The sequence below is a fragment of the Gymnodraco acuticeps genome, unplaced genomic scaffold (genome assembly GCF_902827175.1).
Source record: "Gymnodraco acuticeps unplaced genomic scaffold, fGymAcu1.1, whole genome shotgun sequence".
NCBI classification, from domain to species: Eukaryota; Metazoa; Chordata; class Actinopteri; order Perciformes; family Bathydraconidae; genus Gymnodraco; species Gymnodraco acuticeps.
This window is the reverse complement of record NW_022990966.1, coordinates 101,771-122,500: the sequence shown is the minus strand read 5'-3', so window position 1 is coordinate 122,500 and position 20,730 is coordinate 101,771. Positions and strand designations below refer to the sequence as shown.

The window sequence follows — 20,730 nt, the reverse complement described above, 5'->3', positions numbered from 1 at the left end:
TGTGAAATATCATGTCAATGATAAGATACTCATGAACTGAGGATAACATGAAGATAAGCCAAGACATTATTACATTAAATGAGAATTAAATGCCAAATCCATTACCTCAACACTTTCATTAATATGTTACAAGACCCTAAGGGGTTTTAATAAAACATACGTGTAGAGGATAAAGGATATTAACATTTTCTAAAGAAAGAAAATTAATTCATATGTTAGAATATGTTTTATTTTAAGCATAAGTACTGATTTTAATTAAGACAACAGGGAAAACACCCTATCCTACAGTAGTGATTAGTTTACATTGCACAGGGGACATTTTGTTGATGCCAGACAGAACTGAGTCATGAGCTGAATCAGGGAGATGATGATTCTGAAAATGAATAATCAAACAGCTGCTTCGTTTCTACACACAGCTCACATGGTCTTATTCATCACCAAGGATCTCTTTCTGTTGGTTTCCAATACAGTAAACAGTGACTCGGCATCATGGCCACTCACCCTGAGGATCTCCCGGCAGATGTAGGCGGTCCACTCCTCTTTCAGAGAGTTTCCCTTGGTGTTCTTGATCAGGTCCGTCACTGAGCCGGCGCCACAGAACTCCATGACCAGCTGAACACACACAAGTGGATTAATGAACGTTCTGAAACAACAAGCAGGTCTAGTATCTGATCCAAACAAGACAGTAACTCCAAATATGCACCTTACTTAGATAAACAAAAGCTTGTAAATAATAATTTTTTTTTATTAATAATGTCTCTACATAATAAAATAAAACAAAGAACATTTAACTTTTTTTCTTTGAACCTACAAATGGCTTAATTGTCAGTCAGTCAAGCAACTTGTAGGTTCAGTTCTGCGCCAATATCAGGTCAAATATACAATATATGTGTTTAAAAATGTAAGGTACTGCTCAAAATGTACTTCTTTTTAAGTCCACCCCTTGGTGTCATCTTTAAAAGCAATTATTTTAATTATTTAATAATCTGACAAGTACCTCATTTGGTCTATACACCTTCAGAAAACAGTCAAAACCTGACTGTGAATACTTAAAAAATGAAATATTTAAAGGTCATATATTTTCATCATGTGTTATATTTACTACGTAAATCTTTATACACAAAATGAGTCATAAATATTTTTGGGATATATAATATTCCTTAGTACTGATATTGCTATTGGTCTGTTTCTCCAATAACAACAACTATGGTAACTCTTGGATGTTTTCATGTGCACAGAATAAAATGTCCTTTCTTCAACATGATGCACATTACAAAGAAAATACACAGAAGCCATAATCACATTACTATAGAGAGAAAACATCCCACACACACACACAAGTGAACACACATGGACAGACAGCCATTTTAAGGACTCTTCTTCTGTCACACAGAACTACTGACTCAACGAGGTCAGCAGTTCACATGAACACATCAAGTCCATCTCTTGACCCAAACACAATGTGTCCATTCTGTCAACCCCTCTCCTCTCCCTCTCCTCAGCTGCCTCCTCTCCCCGACTCATTTAGGGAGGAGATTTTTGGGCACAATTTCAGCTGCTGGTCAGTTCTGGCCTCGCTTCAAGCTCCTCTCATCATCACTTTGGATAACAGGGAGAGGAAGTTGGCGAGTAATGGCCGACCCCTTCTCCCCAGGCTGTGCACAAGTACTCCAGCAGCACGCAAATATAAAAGAAAACTCATTTACGCATAAACATAACGGGACACATGTCAAAGCACGCAGACATACAGCTTGTGCACTTACGCAGCGTCCACACGGCGGCGTGCGTTGAAGCTTGCCGGTGAGCTTGTCTGAAACTCGACCAACAACCAATCACATGAATCTCCCGCCCCGGACACACAAGCAGCGGTTTGATTGGCTAGAGCTTGTACTGGCATATGATTTGATTGGCTGACGCTTCCGCCGAAGCCTCAAAAGTTGAACATCGCTCAACTTTTGAAGCGAGCAACGCTCCCACAATGCAGTTCGGCAAAGCGTGACGTCACCCCATTCAAAGTGAATGGGCAGAAGCTTCAACGCACGCCGCCGTGTGGACGGGCCGTCACTAACACACTCATACAGGCAGCTGTTGAGTCAGGGGGAATTATGCAGGCAGTATATCTGGCTGCTTTGTGTATATCGGTTGTGAGTGTGTGTGTGTGTGTGTGTGTCCTCCCATTGTTACGTGATGAATGCTACAGGATCAGAGAAGAGAAAGCTCCCTTAGATCGCATTAACATTTGATTTATTGCAGCAGCCAGCGAGCCACGCACAGTAACTCATATCCTTTATGTATTTCACACAAAGTATATACACATACTTCAATGCACACATTCGCTGCGTGCTTGAGCAAACTCAACACTCGCTTCTTTCACATAAGTGTAGCAGTGAAAAATGGAAAGTCCCTTCTTTCTTTTCTGCTCTGTGGCTCTCCTGGAAACTACCGCCTTCCTCTCTTAAACTCAGGAGAGATGCACAGAATATAAAACATGCACCAACACACGGATAATAGCGTACCCAGAGCTGGTCATCTACGCCAGGGGGGTTTTTCTTCACGAAGGCTCCATAGTAGGTGGCGATGTTCCGATGGTGGCTGTACTTCTTCAGCATGTTAATTTCCGCTTTAATCTCCTCTTCCTCGTCCTGGCAGAAGAGAAATATCAACAGGCATTAAACCGCGACCTCTATTTGTGACCCCTCAAACATATTAATAGGATGGTGATAGGGAAAGGGAATGGAGTTGTCGAAGGATTTGCTTTATGAATCCGTTTAAAAATAAACTGGCCGCTCAATTAACCACAATAGCATTCATTTTTAATTAGTTTCCTTTTAGGGGGTTACTGCCACAAAGCGTAAAGCAGTTGTTAAGAACAAGTTGTTGTGATGGCAGTTGGTTAAAAACCCTAATCTCTTATTCATTATGCACAATGTCAGCAAATGAGGCCTTGATTACGTTCATTTAGCGATCATCAGCTGTGAAAACAAAAACATTTGTTTTAGTAAGCCCATTTTGGAGCTCATTAAGTTAGCAAATGTTAGTTTTTCCCCTCATTTAATTTGCAATCATCAATGAATACAGTCATTTATTTTCATTGTATTTAAGCAGATTTATTCACACAGTCATTCATACGCAGTTTATTCATGCTTCACACATCTGTTCCATTGGTATTTTCTTTCATTGGTTCATCGTTCCACTTCATGTGTTCATTTCCTATTCAGTCATTCATGCTCACATTCATTCATCAGTTCCTTTGTCGTTGTTTTACTCCGGCTGTCCTCATTGTTTTTCTGGCAGAATGAGAGGATCTCTAAATATAACTGAGATTCCCTCCTGCTTCAGACACGCCTGAGACCACGATTACTTTCAGCTAATATTACCATGGCAATAGGCCTGTCCTCATTTCCTCTCTGCCACTACACACTCACACACACTGACTCATCGCTCATAATAAGATGATATGGTTGATGGTGTTATAATCACTTGGGATGATTAGTTGTGCGTGTGTGACGAGTGTGTGTGTGTGTGTGTGTGTGTGTGTGTCTTACCCCGGTGACATCCATGACCTTGATGGCTGCGAGCTGCCCTGTCTTAACATGGCGACCCTGGTGGAAGAAGAGAAGAGGAGGAAAGGAGAGGGAGAATAAAGAAGAGAAATGTCAATGTCGTTTCACATTTCATAATTTTCTGAAGAAATGCAGCACATGTATTTATATCATTGTATAAATCAGTCAATACTGCGATAGAAAACACTAGTAAGCAGGACTTTTCAAAGGTGATCCTGTCCTATAAGCAACAAATACAATGAGGGAAATACTCACAAAGTGTATATATATATAGACATTTGTATTCATTGGGATAAACCCCTTGAGATGCACCATCTCGTTTTCAAGGGGGTCCCGACAAGAGCAACAACTTACAGACATACATAAACAAAAAGACCAAATGCAAAACATGACACACAAGACAAACCACATACAGTCTGTACAATTCAAGCAATGCACACAATCATTACAATTTGAGACAGTCGAGCAAATCAGTTTCATCAATATCAGTTATAACAAGTGCAGACCAGTTGAAGGTGAGATAACAATGCATGTTTAAATATACCCAATGATGCAAGAGATCTAATAGCAGCAGGTAAAGTATTCCAGTCAGTTGGGGCTTTGAACATGAACGCTCTTCTGCCAATCCATTTTTTTGCAGAGGGGACAGAGAAATGAATCTGAACAGAATGTCTAACTTGATGATTTGGTGAGTAGGGTACAAAATACTGCTTTAAATAAGGGGGATAGTTAAGATAAATGCATTTAAATATCAGCTGGAGCCAATGCGTGTGTCTTCTTACATTTAAAGAAGGCCATTTAAGTTGGTTATACATTGTGCAGTGATGTGTACGAAAAGGACAACCAAGAACACATCTGCATAGTCTGTTGTAGGCTATGTTGAGTGGAGCAAGATCTGATTTATGTGCATTTTGGTAGAGAACATCACAATAGTCCATAATCGGAAGAATAAGTTGAGAAGCAATTCTCTTTCGGACACTGAGCGTAAAACGATGAGTATATGAGTATTACTTAACACATATTCATTCATATAACCCACCACCAATATGCTGTTATTAATGTTTTCTGACGCTGCACATTTCTCTGAAACATTCAATATGCATGAAAGCATAAATCAAAGTCAAACACTCATGTACCGGTAATCTGCATTTTTAGAACAAAACGAGCAAAAAACTCCACTTCTCATTGGAAGTTGATCAAAAATACGGATAGATGAATAAATAATGGTGACATGCCCTTTTTCCAACTGTTAAAGATTTGTTTACATGAGTATCGTTTGTGAGAACAGACACACTAGATTTTTTCTGTTTCTGTTTGACTCAAGACTGCCTTTTAACAGACTGCGTATAATATATAAACCATGGAGAAACAGACACATTTAGACAGATACCGTTACAAAACGTTGCCATGTTGTGTAATATTGAGGCTAGTCAGATGCCTGGGGGAGATAGGAGGCGAGGAACCGGGAGATTGGGCGCTGGGGGGGGAATAGAAGACCCAGGAGGTTCGTTTGCATCGGAGCATCTGCGCCTGTGATCAGCTAATGAAGCTAACCGCGAGAGAGACGCTAAAAACTCTGACGGCTATTACTTCCACCTGTCAGGAATCAACTGATTAGCATGTTGAGCAGAACAGCGTAGCAGCACAAACAAATACACACACACATAGTGAAGGGTACACACACATAGTGAAGGGTACACACACATACGTGGAAGTGTTACAGTATAAACCAGATGGCATTAAGGGCTTTGGCTCTAGATCGCCTCCTGAGGGCTTTAATCGAAAGGCCATTCTGATAATGAGCGCTTCAGCCAAAACAAAGGCTTTAATGCTTCAATAACAACAAAAGTATATTATGGGAACAAGTTTGAGGTTTCATTGCTTTGTTATTCACTTGCAGGAGTGATTTCCCAGCAGCAGGACAGTCTCTCTGCACCCTAACACTGATCATTAGTCATTGTCACTATCTAGTCGTTTTAACGGATCAATTGTACTGTACCCAGAGGCTCCTGTAAACTCACTTGACTCCATTAATAGCTGAGTTGGAGGTATATTCAATACACAGTTATTAACTGCAATATTATATAGGCAGCTCAGAGCGTTCTTGTTCCTCTGCACTGCAGTTTTACAAAGTACAAACTGATTATTACAAGGATATGATCTCACAGAAAGGCATGCGTTTGCTCATTGGGCCCGTTAAATATGCTAAACTGGAGTTCGAACCCTAAATAAAAAACGGGACAACAAGTTATTATAGGAATTTCCCAAATGTCCTAAAAACAAACGGCTTCATTTGCATTTTACAAAGTCACTCCAATTTGTTTACATTTCAAGAAGCTATTATGTTCTCAGAGCAGCCATTGTACATTCGTGATTTCCCACATGATGTCTGACAATATGTTAACATCAGCTGAGGTCCCAGAGCGAAGGCTATTCAAAGCCACGAATTACATCTCTCATTAAACAGCTCTTTTGAATTAAAAGGGAACTTTTAAACTTGCTGATTTATTGCTGAACGAATGAAAGTTAGGGATTTAATAATGATACTTCATTGTGTCACAGTCCAGCACTACATAATGCAAACTAAGCACCAGTGGATATTTGAACACTGTGATCAGTCTTTCATTTCTCACGCACGCATGCGCGCGCGCACACACGCGCACACACACACACACACACACACACACACATTAAAAGAGTTGGAAAGATTGAACAGGGATTTCTCATTAGGATCAGACTGCCCCAATTCCTCGAGCACAAGGACTGGCTTTGTTGGAGTCCAACAAAGGAATTACAGCCACTTACAAATCAGAAACTCACACACACGCTTGCACACATACACCGACTTCTCCGCACAGGCAGAAGCATGCACACACCCACACATGTGCACAGAGACATGAAGAGAGAAGTACAAAGGCTGTAAGAGAGCAGGACAGAGCGAATGTGTCCAAGAGATATTGGACATGGACACCATCAGAGCTGGATCAAGATTCATTACTCTCAGAGCCTCCTCCCTCCCTCCTTCCCTATCTCCTTCTATCTCTCCTTCGTTCCTAGAGCAGTAATGTCATCCAGCCTTATTAAATGACCAAGTGTGAAAGGAGCAACAGAAAGGAATTAGCGCTGTCTGTTCTTCTTCATCTCTCGCTCCGTCTCTGTCCTCCCCCTCTTCATGTACTTGCACATTCAAAGAGGGGATGGCGTTGGGTCTTTGGTTACATGAACGCAACATTAAATATCACCAAAGCAGTTAACAGGATATTGTGTGGAACAATGATATCAAAGCAAGGGGGAAAGACTAATGATTATTATTGAAACCATGCGTCAAATGAATAGTCTCATCAACAGTCATTTATCAAACTAAAATGCCAAACATATTTGCTGATTTTAGCTTCTCTAATGCGAGGATTATCTCTCCTTTTTCTGTTGTATACAGCAGCAGAATTTATTTGGGTTTTGGACTGATGGTTAAACAAAACAAGTCCAATGATTGACACAATAATTTACGCATTAAAGTAACAATTGGACATAGTTTGTTAGATGAACAATATCATTCTCATATCTGTTTGTTAAGTACAGATGGAGCCAGGAGGCGTTAAACCTGATGGAAACAGCTGCTGTAGCCTGGCTTATAATCTTCAAGAACATGCCTACACCAGTAAAGCTCACTAACAACAACAACAGTTTATCCGTCTAAGCAGTGCATTCTTTGGTTGTTAAGAACCGTATTTAGTTTTTTTGTTGGCTATTGCTCATCCAGAAATAGTGGCATGTAACGGCAGGTTAAACAACAAATGATTGTTTTCACGTGTACGTTCTGGAAACCACATTTTCATACTTTGGACAAGGGCCCCAACTTACAATTAAAAACAAATAAATATGCAGATTATTTCCTACCATTTATAAAATGTCCTCAAGATTTTTTAAAACATGTCCATCAAGTTAATGAAAGGGCAGATAGATGTCTTTAAATGAACTAAGACAGTATTAAATCTCCATGTTTGAGAGGTTTAAATGTTCTACCATTTTTGCATAAAGAATTATTTTGAAGATGAATCCATTCTCATAGTCTCTAGTCTTGAGAAAGCACCAGCTAACTTTGCCATATCTCCTTCCTCCAGTTATTATGCTTCGCCAACCAAAAATGAAAATAGATGTTAGCTGAAGCCCTGCAAGTAACGAAATATAAATATATTTTGTCATCCTCTTTCTCTCCTTCTTGTCCTCTAAGGATGCCCACTCTCTCCCTGCTCCGGCCCGTTCAGAGGGGGCAGCTTTGAGACTCTGTTCATCCCTTCCTCCACTTGTTTGTCATCTGCTTTGCCTCTCTGACCTAGATCTGCATATTCTCCCTCACTCTCTCTCTGCCTCTCTCCCTTATCCCTCCTATTCTCTCTCTCATTATCTAACCCTCTTAACTTCTCACTTTATGCCTCATTATTTCTGCCCTCCTCCCTCTAGATGTCTCGCTTACTTTAGCACTGTCCCTCCCTTGTATTTTCTGTCTCCTCCTCTCCCTTAGCTCACAGCTCAGTCCTGCAGGAACATGACCGTGCTGAGCGCTAATGCTAACGAAACAGCGTTCAGTTTGGAGCTCCACGGGCAACTATGACACAAACTGAGGGCTTCATGCTTTTATCTAGACTTCCATCTGTCATCATAGTGAGCAAGTGGAGCATTAACTTCAATCATCACAGAGACATTTCAAATGATGTCTTCTAATGCGTCAAAATCACAATTTTTCCTTTTAATCCTGTAGAAATATTTGGAGTAAATATAAAACAAAACACACACACACACACACACACACACACACGCACACACACACAGAGAGTTGTGACGCTGCCAGGCCAGGTGTGTTTGAGCGATAACAGACCACATTGACTAGGTTTGTTCCGCTTGGATGGCCCTGCTGAGATGGAGACAGCAGACTGACACAAAACTGATCTCCAATCAGCCTTCAGGCGGATGCATCGAGGACGGTGGAGTCGTTACTTGGCGTCCTCCCTGCAGGTGAGTGTTTCAAAACAACCGTATGGAAATGGAGTATAGGTTCCACCAAACTAAATGTGAAAATGCTCACAAACCAGAGCATTACCCATTAGTTTAATCTGCTGCACATATACTGTATATTGATCATGGGTCATTGTTTTACACAATACACTCAAAAGGTTAGAGGCGACAGGATCATCTCCCTCCATTCATTGTGGGATGTTTCAAAATCTACTGACATTTTTCAGTTTACTCTGTCCCAACATTATTAACATTATTGGTCTTACGTAAGTGTTGATTACAACCCAAACACAGCTGCAATTTCATACAATTAATAAGATAACCTTCTATAAAACATCTTCAAAAGTCAAATGTTCAAAGACCGGGTTATACAACATTAGTTTATTTGTCCTTTTGAGCTGAAAAAAATATTTTCATATTCAACAAATCGTGTTTCTTCAATCAAGACATTGCGTTTTGCGAGTAAACGTAGCTACATTTCCAAGCTGTCATCTAAAGAGTCTTCCAGCAGTGATTCAGATGAGAGCTCATAATGAAATCTTGAGATGAAAAACAAGAGGCCAACATCACGGTGCTATCTCATCTCTCATGGCATCAGTCCCCCTCCATGAGCACCATGTGGGAGGCGTCAGGCTGACACAAAGTACATCCATCCAGTAATTATCATCAACACATAATTATGATTAATTACTGCTGCCGAGCGACAGTGAACGCCTGTACATAGGTAGGGAGTAAGTGTGTCTTAGGAGGGAAAAAGAGGAGACGTGTGTGTAATGATTCTTTCTTTTAACGATTTTTCTGCTGCTGGGAGCGGAAAGGTGACACACACACACACACACACACACACACACACACACACACACACACACACACACACACACACACACACACACACACACACACACACACACACACACACACACACACACACACACACACACACACACACACACACACACACACACACACACACACACACACACACACACACACACACACACACACACACACACACACACACACACACACACACACAACTGATGTAAGCGACTCTTCATCATTCTCAGCTTGCAGCTTCAGTTGGGCGAGACCAACCTGCCCGCCTTAATACAACCTGCTGCTAGATATCATGACACCAACGTTTTTCTGTGTGTGTGTGTGTGTGTTATCATGTGAGTGTGAAATAAATGCTTCCACAGTGTGTGTGTGTGTGTGTGTGTGTATGTAGTTTGTGTGTGTGTGTGTGTGCGCGTCCATGCCCTTGCCAAGTCAATTACACAGATCCCACCGCATACATTTACTATGCAGGACACTTCCTGTCGTAGCCTAGCAACAGTCCGGGCTGGCCAGAGTACAGTGGGCACGACACTTGAACACACACACACACACACACACACACACACACACACACACACACACACACACACACACACACACACACACACACACACACACACACACACACACACACACACACACACACACACACACACACACACACACACACACACACACACACACACACACACACACACACACACACACACACACACACACACACACACCACACACACACACACACACACACACACACACACACACACACACACACACACACACACACACACACACACACACACACACACACACACCTTCAAAGACAGGGAATAAGAGATCCTGATGTGGGAGAGTTGTTACGTAGAAGAAGAGAATGGGTGAGGAAAGGAGGAAGGAGAGGAGGGAGAAGTGATTGAGAAATGAGGGAGGGGATGAGCTGGATTTCACCGTGCATCTGTCCTCAGTGTGTGCTCGCTGTGTGGCCAAGCTGCAAGGTCAGAGGAAACCATCCAATTTGACTCTCAAACGGCAGCGTGAGGGAACATTCTGATTTAAAAATAGATCCCTCTTTGGTTGTAACCCCATTCTTTACACGAGGCAGAATTCAAACACCTCCATCGTTGGTTCTGCATGTTTTAGCCCATTAACTACAAATCTCATTAATTAAGACAGTTTTAAAGCCTTTGTAGAGAGCCATTGGTTTTTTATTCATTCCACGTAGATGAAAAAGCAGATAGCAGAAACTCAAAACTTAATTAGGACGTTCATTATCATAGACTGCTCAAGATTTATATGCAACTTTTTTTGTGTTTATCTCGTCGTGATGAAGCAGTTGCACGTTTTTGAAAGAACTGCAGGGATTCCCACACTTCCTATACTTTCATGATATGATACAAATCCTATAGCTTTTCATAACTGTGGCTATTGTTTAGACCGTCATCTATTCAATAAATTGATGAGTTGAAATGGAAACCTGATCCGCGGCCCTGCATGTGTCTATCTGCAGCTGTGCTATCAATAAAAAGAATAAAATGTCATAATTATTCTCGACTCACTCAATGCAAGGTTTTTCAGCAGCCATTTTAAAGAAAATAAGATTATTCAACATGTCAGGTCACTATGAATGTTTTTGATACACCCCCACAAAACTAGTGACAGATTGGCAGACTATGTTGCCAACTCTTTGTTAATAGGAAATGGGTCACACCATAATCCTAATCTGTGACGTCATGCTAATCTATGCACACACACACGGAAATAATTGACTGAATGGCATCTAAGCATGCTCTCCTGGCACAGGGCCTGTCGGCATGGTAACAGTATCATTGGGGAAAAGTGGGCTATGGGATGTGCCCGTGGGCTTTCAATCTATACACTTTTCTTTCAGTCTGCCTCTCTCTGACAGGCAGGACCTAGAGGGAGATCACACACACACACATACACACAAACCATGTATACATCCCTTCAGGGGACATTACATTGACTTACATGCATTTCCTGGAGTATTATCCTAACCTTAACCATAACCAACACATGCCTAACCCTAACCCTTAACCGACACCTAACCAAGTCTTCACCCTAAAATTAATGATTCCCCTCATGGGGACCTCCAATTTGTCCCCATAAGGGAGGCGAGTCCCCACACGTGACTATGTAAACAGATTTAGGTCCCCACAAGTATAGTAATGCTAGACCACACACACACACACACACACACACACACACACACACACACACACACACACACACACACACACACACACACACACACACACACACACACACACACACACACACACACACACACACACACACACACACACACACACACACACACACACACACACACACACACACACACACACACACACACACACACACACACACACACACACACACACACACACACACACACACACACACACACACACACACTTTGGGTTTGGTTGTGTTAGGGTTGAAGTATTTCAGACAACCGGTATTACAGTCTATGCCCTCCTATCAACATCCACTGGTTCTATGGTCTGTATGTAGGCTTGCATTCCCAGCATGCTCAGCAGGTGTCAGAGCCACGGTTCAGAATGAAAGCTACTTTCGGCAAACAAACGATACAAACACAGCTCTGCTCGAAGAAGCCAAAAGAAATAAGGGTGTAATCCAACCTGACACACCTCATTGCAGTTCAAACACCTGCAATCATTCCGCATTTCCACACACACACACAAATAAGTACGAGCTCACACACAATCGTGCACGCTGTTGTGGAATCAGTGAAGCAGTAAATAAAAGTGACAAAGGCCTCCATTCCAATCTACTCCTGCACTGCCCAGGAAATATAGAAGCGCCCCGGGGCTGCTCTCACACTCACACATGAGAAAGCAAGGGAGGCGGTCTGAGACAGAAAAGAGATTTAAAAAGGGGGAGAAGATAACGAGCCAGTAAAGATGAGGGAAACATGCAGAGGGAAAGACTTTGTGGGAGAGGGAGGTAGTAAAGAAGAGGGAGAGGACGAGGTGATGAGAGAAAGTAAAAAGAAAGATGAGAGTAGTGATCTGTGGGATAGTCCATAGGGCTTTTATTGACGGGTGAGGGGGGGGGGGTTGCAGGAAGGAGAAGCTGCATTTTGCGACAGTAAGCCTCGGAGTTTTGATTCCACTCCGAGTGAACCGGTGTTATCCGCTAAAGCCGGTTGAAACAATAATCTATCGGCAGCGTATAGCTGTTCATCAACCTGCCAGCTCACAGTACAACAAGCTAATTAACAAGCAAGACATGTAGGAGAAACAGAAATCTGGGTTCAGGGAAAGGATTTGGCGCAGTGATAATCACAAATGCAGGCACGCAAACTGTTTCAAAAAGTAGAACAGAAGTCGGCAAACAGGCAACAACACCCACGTTTGATCACAAGCATCAAAAGCACATCTGTCACTGCCTATGGTGGTGTGACGGGGCTGGAAAACGAAAAAGGCAGGGCGTAAACACCAAGCTGGATAAGTCCATCATCGCGCGACAGGAAATATGATTCAGTTAAATATTATATATGTAACGAGGGGCTTTGTGTGTAGGCATGTGTGTAAGGTCAGGAAACAGAGAAAGCTTGTCCTCATCCTTATACAGCCTTTGATGTGACGGACATAAATCAACACTAACAGGATAACTACTCGCTGGATGGACGTGTGTGTGTGTGTGTGTGTGTGTGTGTGTGTGTGTGTGTGTCCAATGCTTATTTATGGAAGGCATTTGAGGCTGACCCAGATTGAGTGAAACACAAACATAAACAGATGAACTGTGGACTAACGACGCTTTTCAGCTTGATGCCGTTCGAATCTAAACAGATGCGTGACCCAGTAAAACTGAGTGGCCACAAAGTAACATGTAACCTCATAAGTGATTCACTAGCTCATTTACACAGGTTAACTCTCTGATGCACTTACTGAGTAATTCACTCCGTTAGCCACTGACCCGCCCAATCACCCACTTATCTCAGAAATCAAACTGTCTGCTCAACTCAGAATCACCACAGACAGACAGACGAAAACGAAACCCTGCGACAACAACATCGGCAGAGGAAGCTGATACACAAGTGGAAAAAGACAGAGTGGGTGAGTGTGCATGAGTGGGGGAACACAACAAGGGAGGAGGGGGGGTTGCGTGGAGGAGGCAAAGCAGCAGGTTCAGCACATCGGCATCACGCTCCGGCGGCTCTGGAGGTCAAACGAACAGCCGAGCTGATTTACTGCTCGGAGTGGAGGTGAGGGAGAAACAGACGAGCGAGGCCGAGGACAAGATAAACACAAAACATGAATACAAGAAGCCGCTCAGACGAACAAGGGCAAGGAAGGAAAATGAAAATAAGGAGGCTCTGAAAAGACACTGTAGAGTCAGAGCTTGTATAGGTTATTGATGTATGTATTAATGGGCAGTGATTCACATTATGGGAGAATAAACCTTAATAGCTCTTAACAGCGCACGCTATCAATGAAAGAGAAGGAGATCTGACTGTCTGAAGTAGAAAGAAAACAGACAAACAGAGAGTGAGAGATTGCAATTGACATCAAGCATGGCTAATTGACCCTGGTATAGGTGGAAGGAGTGCATTGTGGGTAAGTGGGGCATGTGGCCTTGGGGGAAGACAGAGCGATAATGTAGGCTAATGAACACACTGTCAGGTGTGAGTCAGCGTGAGTGTGTGAGTCGCTGCATCTGGCTGGAACGAGCACATCTGCTGTTCCCACGGTAACAAGCAACATTTGCCTCGGACGCGGTTCACTCATAATGAGGACAGAGGAGATTGAAGTGTGTGTGTTTGAGTCAAGGTGTGAGGACAAACACAAACAATACAGCAATAAAGAGGGCCAGTGACACGGTGTCAAACTGTAAACAACAGCTACAATGCACTGTAGGGCAACATGCACTTATTGTACACACAATTAAACACAAACCATACGGAGCCCTATAGCCGGCAGACACTCCCAGGACAGACCTTCTGAGATCCCATTAGCACCTATGTAACCGTATAGAACTACATTATTTATTCCTTTACATCACGCTAACTGCAATTTACTGATGCAGCAAGCATTACTGGCCTCTGGCCTCCACCGGCGGCTGAATGAGTAATGTACTCCCCTCGTGCAGAACGTACCACTGAGGTGTTGATGCCAACGGTAAGACACAAAGGAGTGCATTCTTGGGAATGTTTACTGTATAAATATATACATAAAGTAGGGCTGCTCAATTAATCGTATTTGAATGGCGATTACGATTATGGCTTGCAACGATTACGAAAACAACGTAATCGAAATTAAACGATAATTTTTACTTTTTTGGTTTTTCAGTTGAATTAAGATAAGATAGACTTTTATTAATCCCTCGTGGGGAAATTGTTTCTCTGCATTTGACCCATCGTAGTGTTAGGAGCAGTGTGCTGCCATTTTGAACGGCGCCCGGGGAGCAGTGTGGGGAACGGTGCCTTGCCTTGACACCTCGGTAGCACTTGGTCTTGCCGGGACTTGAACTGGTGACCTTCCAGTTGCCAAGCCAACTCCCTATCGACTTCGCCACCACCGCCAATAATACTTAGTTCAGAGTAATCAACTGTTAAAAACATACTGTTCACATTTTTTTTCTCCAATAAATGGATGTTTTCAAAGTCAATGAATAATCGCATTTAATAATCGCAATTACAATTATTGACCCAAATAATCGAGATTATGATTTTTGCCATAACCGAGCAGCCCTAACATAAAGTAGCTGTGAATATATCGGGGCTCAAGTAGAATTGAACTGATGAGATTTACAACCCATTATGGAGTGGAAGACAATACACTTTGAGATTATTGTGAGTTTTTATGTCTCCAATAATTTTAAAGGAAAATAATACAAAAAAGACAATATAATGGTTGGGAGCCTGTAACACCGGAACTAAGGTACCATTTTAGCTAATTTTTCTAGCGTCATTATTCTGTCAGGGAGTTTTTAGCTCGGCTTGTCTGTCAGCAGGATTGTGAAAAAACGACTGACCTGATTTTTCATGAAACTTGGTGGAATTATGTAGCATGGGCCAAGGAAGAACCAATTACATTTTAGACCATATCTGAATTACAGCAGACACACCAATTATGTTTCAGTTACTTTGACATTGCGAGATAGGGCATTGGTGCGGCATTAATGGGATGTTCTAATAATTGGGAAGACGATTTCCCAACTGGATAAATACTCTCCATTAAATCTGAATAACAACCCATAAACCGCTATGAACATTAATCAATGAATACAACAAATCTTCTTTGTGGCATCCATGTTGTTTCCAAATAACAACTTAAAGCTCATGAAGTCAGAGAAGCACCTTCCCAACTCGAGAATGGGACCATCTGAGAAGCATGTGAATGCATTATAGGCTTTGGGGAAGGTCTGAGCTCTTTGAGTGCCATTGTAGCTACATTATCATACCATTAGAGAGGCGTTGGGAAGAAAACTGTATGTTGTGTTAGAAAAATATCATTCAGTATTTTCCCAACAGTTGCAATACATCTTAACAGCACCCCTAACTACATCTTTCAAAATGATACAGTGGAATTATATGGTATAACAAAACATTATACAATATATAAACCCAGATTTATTGCAGTACTGTTGTATCAACAGCATTAGATTGTGGAAAATGGTAGTGTATAACTAATACATGTTATTACTAACTGTACAAGCAAAGCTGGGCAAGTTCAGGTTAGCAGTGAACTGTTGTACTGGGCAACTCTGTGATGGAAGGGTTAACCATTTTAAAGAGTAAGGCGAAGAGTAAATAACACAGGAAATAACACTACACAATGTTATGCCAAATCTTTGTCAAGCTACCATTTTAGTATGATCACTGAGTACTTTCAAAGAGATACACTCGTACTTGTCTTCTGTCGTGCTGAGAAACACTCGCTGGAGGAGTTAAGAACATCAAACAAAGAGGAAAAAATGTCGTCATTATTTCTTCTATCCTTGTTTCGGAGTCTTTTATGCAAGGCTTTAACACTTCATGCTGCTGCTCTCTGTGTGTGTGTGTGTGTGTGTGTGTGCGTGTGTGTGTGTGTGTGTGTGTGTGTGTGTGTGAAAATATCCCACAGCCCTTTGCAGTGTGACTTCCAGCAGATACGGCAGATAAAAAAAACTACTTTGAAGTTATATTCGGTTCTTAAAGAGGGCAGAGGAGGGAGGAGGAGAGGTGAGCCGGGGCGCAACAAAAATACAATAAAATGGAGGTTCGAGCGATAAAGTGACCGAGGAAGAGAAAAAGAGAGAGATATAGGGGGTAAACAATATAAAACATTTATTTGAACCATATTCCTGATCTTATCTTTACCTTTTATTACGCTTACATCCTGATCCCCTGGATTTCCACGGTAACAACATTATCATGACATCGAAAGTCGCAAACTGCATGTTTTTCATATTGTGGTTTATCATAACTTTCTCAGGAGCTAGAGTCGAGCACTCCTGAGAAGAAACAAACATACAGAGACGTGAGAGCATGTCACTGCGTACATGCTCCTTCAAACGCTTGTTCACACACACTGGTTAGTTACACACACTCCGCTACAGTAAATGGAAGGCACACAGCTGCTCTTTGTACAGAGAGGCTGTCACAGTGGGTGAGCTTATAAAAGCCCATACGGCCCAGGTCCCCAACTGTCGCTTTGTGTGTGTGTCTCAGAGCGGCTGGTGAATATTTAAAGAGAGCGAGGAGCACTTTGTTTGGCCACGAAGAGAGGCAGAGTGGATGTGTTCTGTCATCAGAAAGAAGAAGATTGGTTCCCTCTTTTTTTCCTCCTCTGTCTCCCTGCATGGCGACAACAGACTCAAGGATGTGAACAGCACAGGCACACACACACACACACACACGCAGTAACCCACACAATAACAGGAAATGTTTTGCCGCTGAAAGACCCGTGGAGACAGTCGATGAGGCTGAGTGTGTCATCGTTCACGTGCCTGTGCATGTGTGAGTGTTTGTGTTCCTATGAGTGAGATATGATTAGTTGCCCTCTCAATTTGTCCTTGGATCCATCACGGAGAAAAATGACTTTTCCCTCAGGAATGAAGAGGAGCTGCGATTAATCAATTAGCCAATCAATAAGTCTGTCAGTCAATAAGTTGTCCTGTCAGTCATTAGTGAGTGTTTCTCGCCATAGAGAGGCGAAGTCTCGCCCATGGGACCTTATTTCGGAAAAATTATGTATTGAAGTCAATGGAGAGAGAAAGATTATCTTTCGATCCCGTTTGAATTGTGCCATGAATTACACATATGATGTTTGTCAATTTAAAAAATAATTTCCATGTCAAAAAAGTCACAGTTTGTCGTAAAACTGTTGAAATACAAGACTATGAAAAATACGCAACTAGAAAGACTACAAATCCCAGAATCCCGGTCCCGCATGCTGGCTCTCACGGAACCGACTAACTCCCCTTGTGTGTATGCACAGCTCTCAACGTGCCCAGACTTGGAGTAATTTTCACCTCTTTTAATACTTTTCGCCTCATTCTGAAAGAAAGAAGTGAAATGTTTCAACGTGACGGCCGTCTTGGTGTTGGTGCGAGACGGGAGATGTAGTTCATTGAGCGTTTCACACAGAAAAAGATTTACTTCACAGTTTTACGACACATTTAAAAAATTTTGACTTGCAAAATTATCTTTTAAATGGACAAACATCATATGTGTAATTCGTGGCCCAATTCAAACGGGATCTAAAGATAATCTTTCTCTCCCCATTGACTTCAATACATACTTCTTCCGTAATAAGGTCCCATGGAGGTCCTCCGGGAAGGGAGGGACTTCGCCTCTCTATTGGCTAGCGAGGGGAGGATGTTTTTCCCGCCCCTGCGAGGCGAAGACCTTCCTCAATTCAGAGAACTGTAATTCCCAAAGGCCACATAAAATATTCACAAGCATAAGAAAGAAGCGGGAGACAGTACAGAACTGAAGCAGGGTAAAATTAAATGTAAAAGAAGAGCGCATGTAGGGGAAGGAGGGAGGCCTGGAGATATGAGAGTGGAGGAGAGAGACGTGGCAGAGTAAAGGAAGGAAATCCCGATGAGGGAGTGAGATGATGAGAGAGAGAGACAAGTGTAGGAGAAGAGAAGGAAGCTAACGCAGAGGGGATGGCGAATAGGGACAGGAGTGGAGAGAGAATGTGTTTAATTATTCAGCATTACCCGTGTTCTCTATTTATGGCCCTTTTAGAGCAGCCAGTAGAAGCTATACATACGTATGCTGTAGGCAAAGGCTGATCCCTTAAGTACAGCACGCCCAAGGAAGTTTCAGCACAAAAAAACAAGAGAAAAGAGAAAAAAAAACGTAATTACATATTGATAACAAGAAGAGCGAGGAGTGATGAAGTCATGGGGATGATTAGACAGAGGAGAAGAAACAAGCCATGGAGATGTAAGATGAGAAAGGAGAAGTCGAGCTAAAATTATCTTTTCGCTGCAGCTACTCATCTATCACTGTTCTTGGACAAACTCTTTTTTGCTGACAGAGAAATTGCAACAAATAAAAACAACCCGGGACAACTTTTCAAGACATTTTTTAATTGAGACGAGATGTTGGATGTACGTGAGGGAAAAGACGAGGGATGGAGAGAGAGGACGGAGCAGATCTGTATCATTTAACTAGATGGGGTAATGGAAGTGTTGATAAACCTGTTATCGCTTATTCCCAGACACACAGAACTGCAGCACATACTGGCCCTTTAACAACAACATAAAACACAGTGCTACTGGCCATTACTATCCCCAACACACAAAAGGACGCATGCATGGGTACACTTAAACCTACATATCTCTGGCTTCATTACCCACAGTACACTGAGTAAAAGCTACTGCAGCAGAATGCAGAGGACTGGTCTTACAGTCATGTTTTTGCTGCAGGAAAAACACCAAAGTATCTGATTTGAGGATGTTAATCTAAAAGATGTCAGCTGGAGGTTCTTAGCTTTTACCTGATGCATTTTTCACTTCATCCAACAGACTTATTACATTTGTAATAAGCCCGAGTGAAGCCTAAATGTGTCCAGCCAAATAAATGAATAATTTAGTTTCAGTGAATTAAAAAAACAGTAACGTTGAAGTTGGGACTTTAACTAATAACATTGATTTTTTGAAGCTTGGAACAAATAAGTAGAAGCTTGAATAGAGGACTTTTGGAATAGAATAGAATTGGGAGGGATGAAACCCTCTTTAATGGTCACACATGCAGAGCACACAGCACACTGTGAAATGTGTTTTTAACCAGGAGTACCAGGAGTCTAGTACTAGGAGCAGTGGGCAGCCCGGGGAGCAATGGGAGTGCTACGGGTTGTCCGGTGCCTTGCTCAAGGGCACCACGGCAGGGCAGGATGTGAACTGAGACCTCTCCCAGTAGAAGTCCACACTCCATATTTAGGTCTGGTCGGGGACTTGAACCGGCGACCCTACGGCTCACAGTCCAAGCCCCTACTGACTGAGCCACTGCCGGACTTTTGTATATTCATAATTGTTCTAAACTGCTGCAGCAGACACGAGGCAAAACGTGTCTACATGCAGTGTTTGATCACAGACACATTAGAACAATCTGGCTCCTGGCCACAAAGCAAATTGACTTTCTTTTTGGAATCAGAATTAATATCATGTTTACAGCCCGCCTGACTCCTGAATCTAAACTCCACCTGTGTTCACTCTGCAGCACACATTGATCCAGATAGGGATACTAACAGTCAGGAGCTATATATAGTATTGATGGTATTCCCACATGTTGTTTTTCTGATATAACAAGTGTCTAAAAATGGTTCACAGAGAGCCGGAGCAATTCCGTTTCACTAATACTAACCGGGCTAAAGGTTAATTTATCATCTCAGTGACTCACCTGCTCACAACAAGATGATCCTCTTCAGGCGGCTGCCTCGGCCGTATGAGGAATTTAAAATAGATGGCATTTTGACTCAAGTGACTGGCTCTTATCTGAACGGATGAATCCAATATTTTCCGGATTTACTTCTGTATTTCCTTCCAAAGCATTGAAGGGCTAATATTCGACAGTAAGCATTACAAAGCATGTTTTCTGCCCTTATAGTATTTAGGCAAGTTAACAACAACTTATATTTCTATTAGAACTACTCTTTAAATATTGATTAATTCGATGATTAATGTCCTCAAATAAATATTTGATCTAAAAAATGTCAGAACGTAGTTTAAAACTGAATATTTTGCTTGTGTGCTTGTTTGTCTGAACAACAGAAATCTGTATCTGGTTTCCCCATAAGACCAAAAGTCTGTATGTGATCGTGTGATTAGACAA

At 42.0% G+C, this 20,730-nt stretch overlaps 1 protein-coding gene across 18 annotated transcripts in view; it reads right to left on the bottom strand.

Moving 5' to 3' along the window:
* Positions 1-20,730, bottom strand: part of tnika (TRAF2 and NCK interacting kinase a) — a 71,423-nt gene that overhangs the window by 33,626 nt on the left and 17,067 nt on the right. For all 18 annotated transcript variants that reach the window (XM_034235402.1, XM_034235405.1, XM_034235404.1 and 15 more), the window contains exons 3-5: positions 3,546-3,602; positions 2,517-2,642; positions 502-612 (exon numbers count right to left, since the gene is read on the bottom strand). In XM_034235402.1, the coding sequence (XP_034091293.1) occupies positions 502-612; positions 2,517-2,642; positions 3,546-3,602 (294 nt within the window). The remainder of the gene's footprint in view (positions 1-501; positions 613-2,516; positions 2,643-3,545; positions 3,603-20,730) is intronic.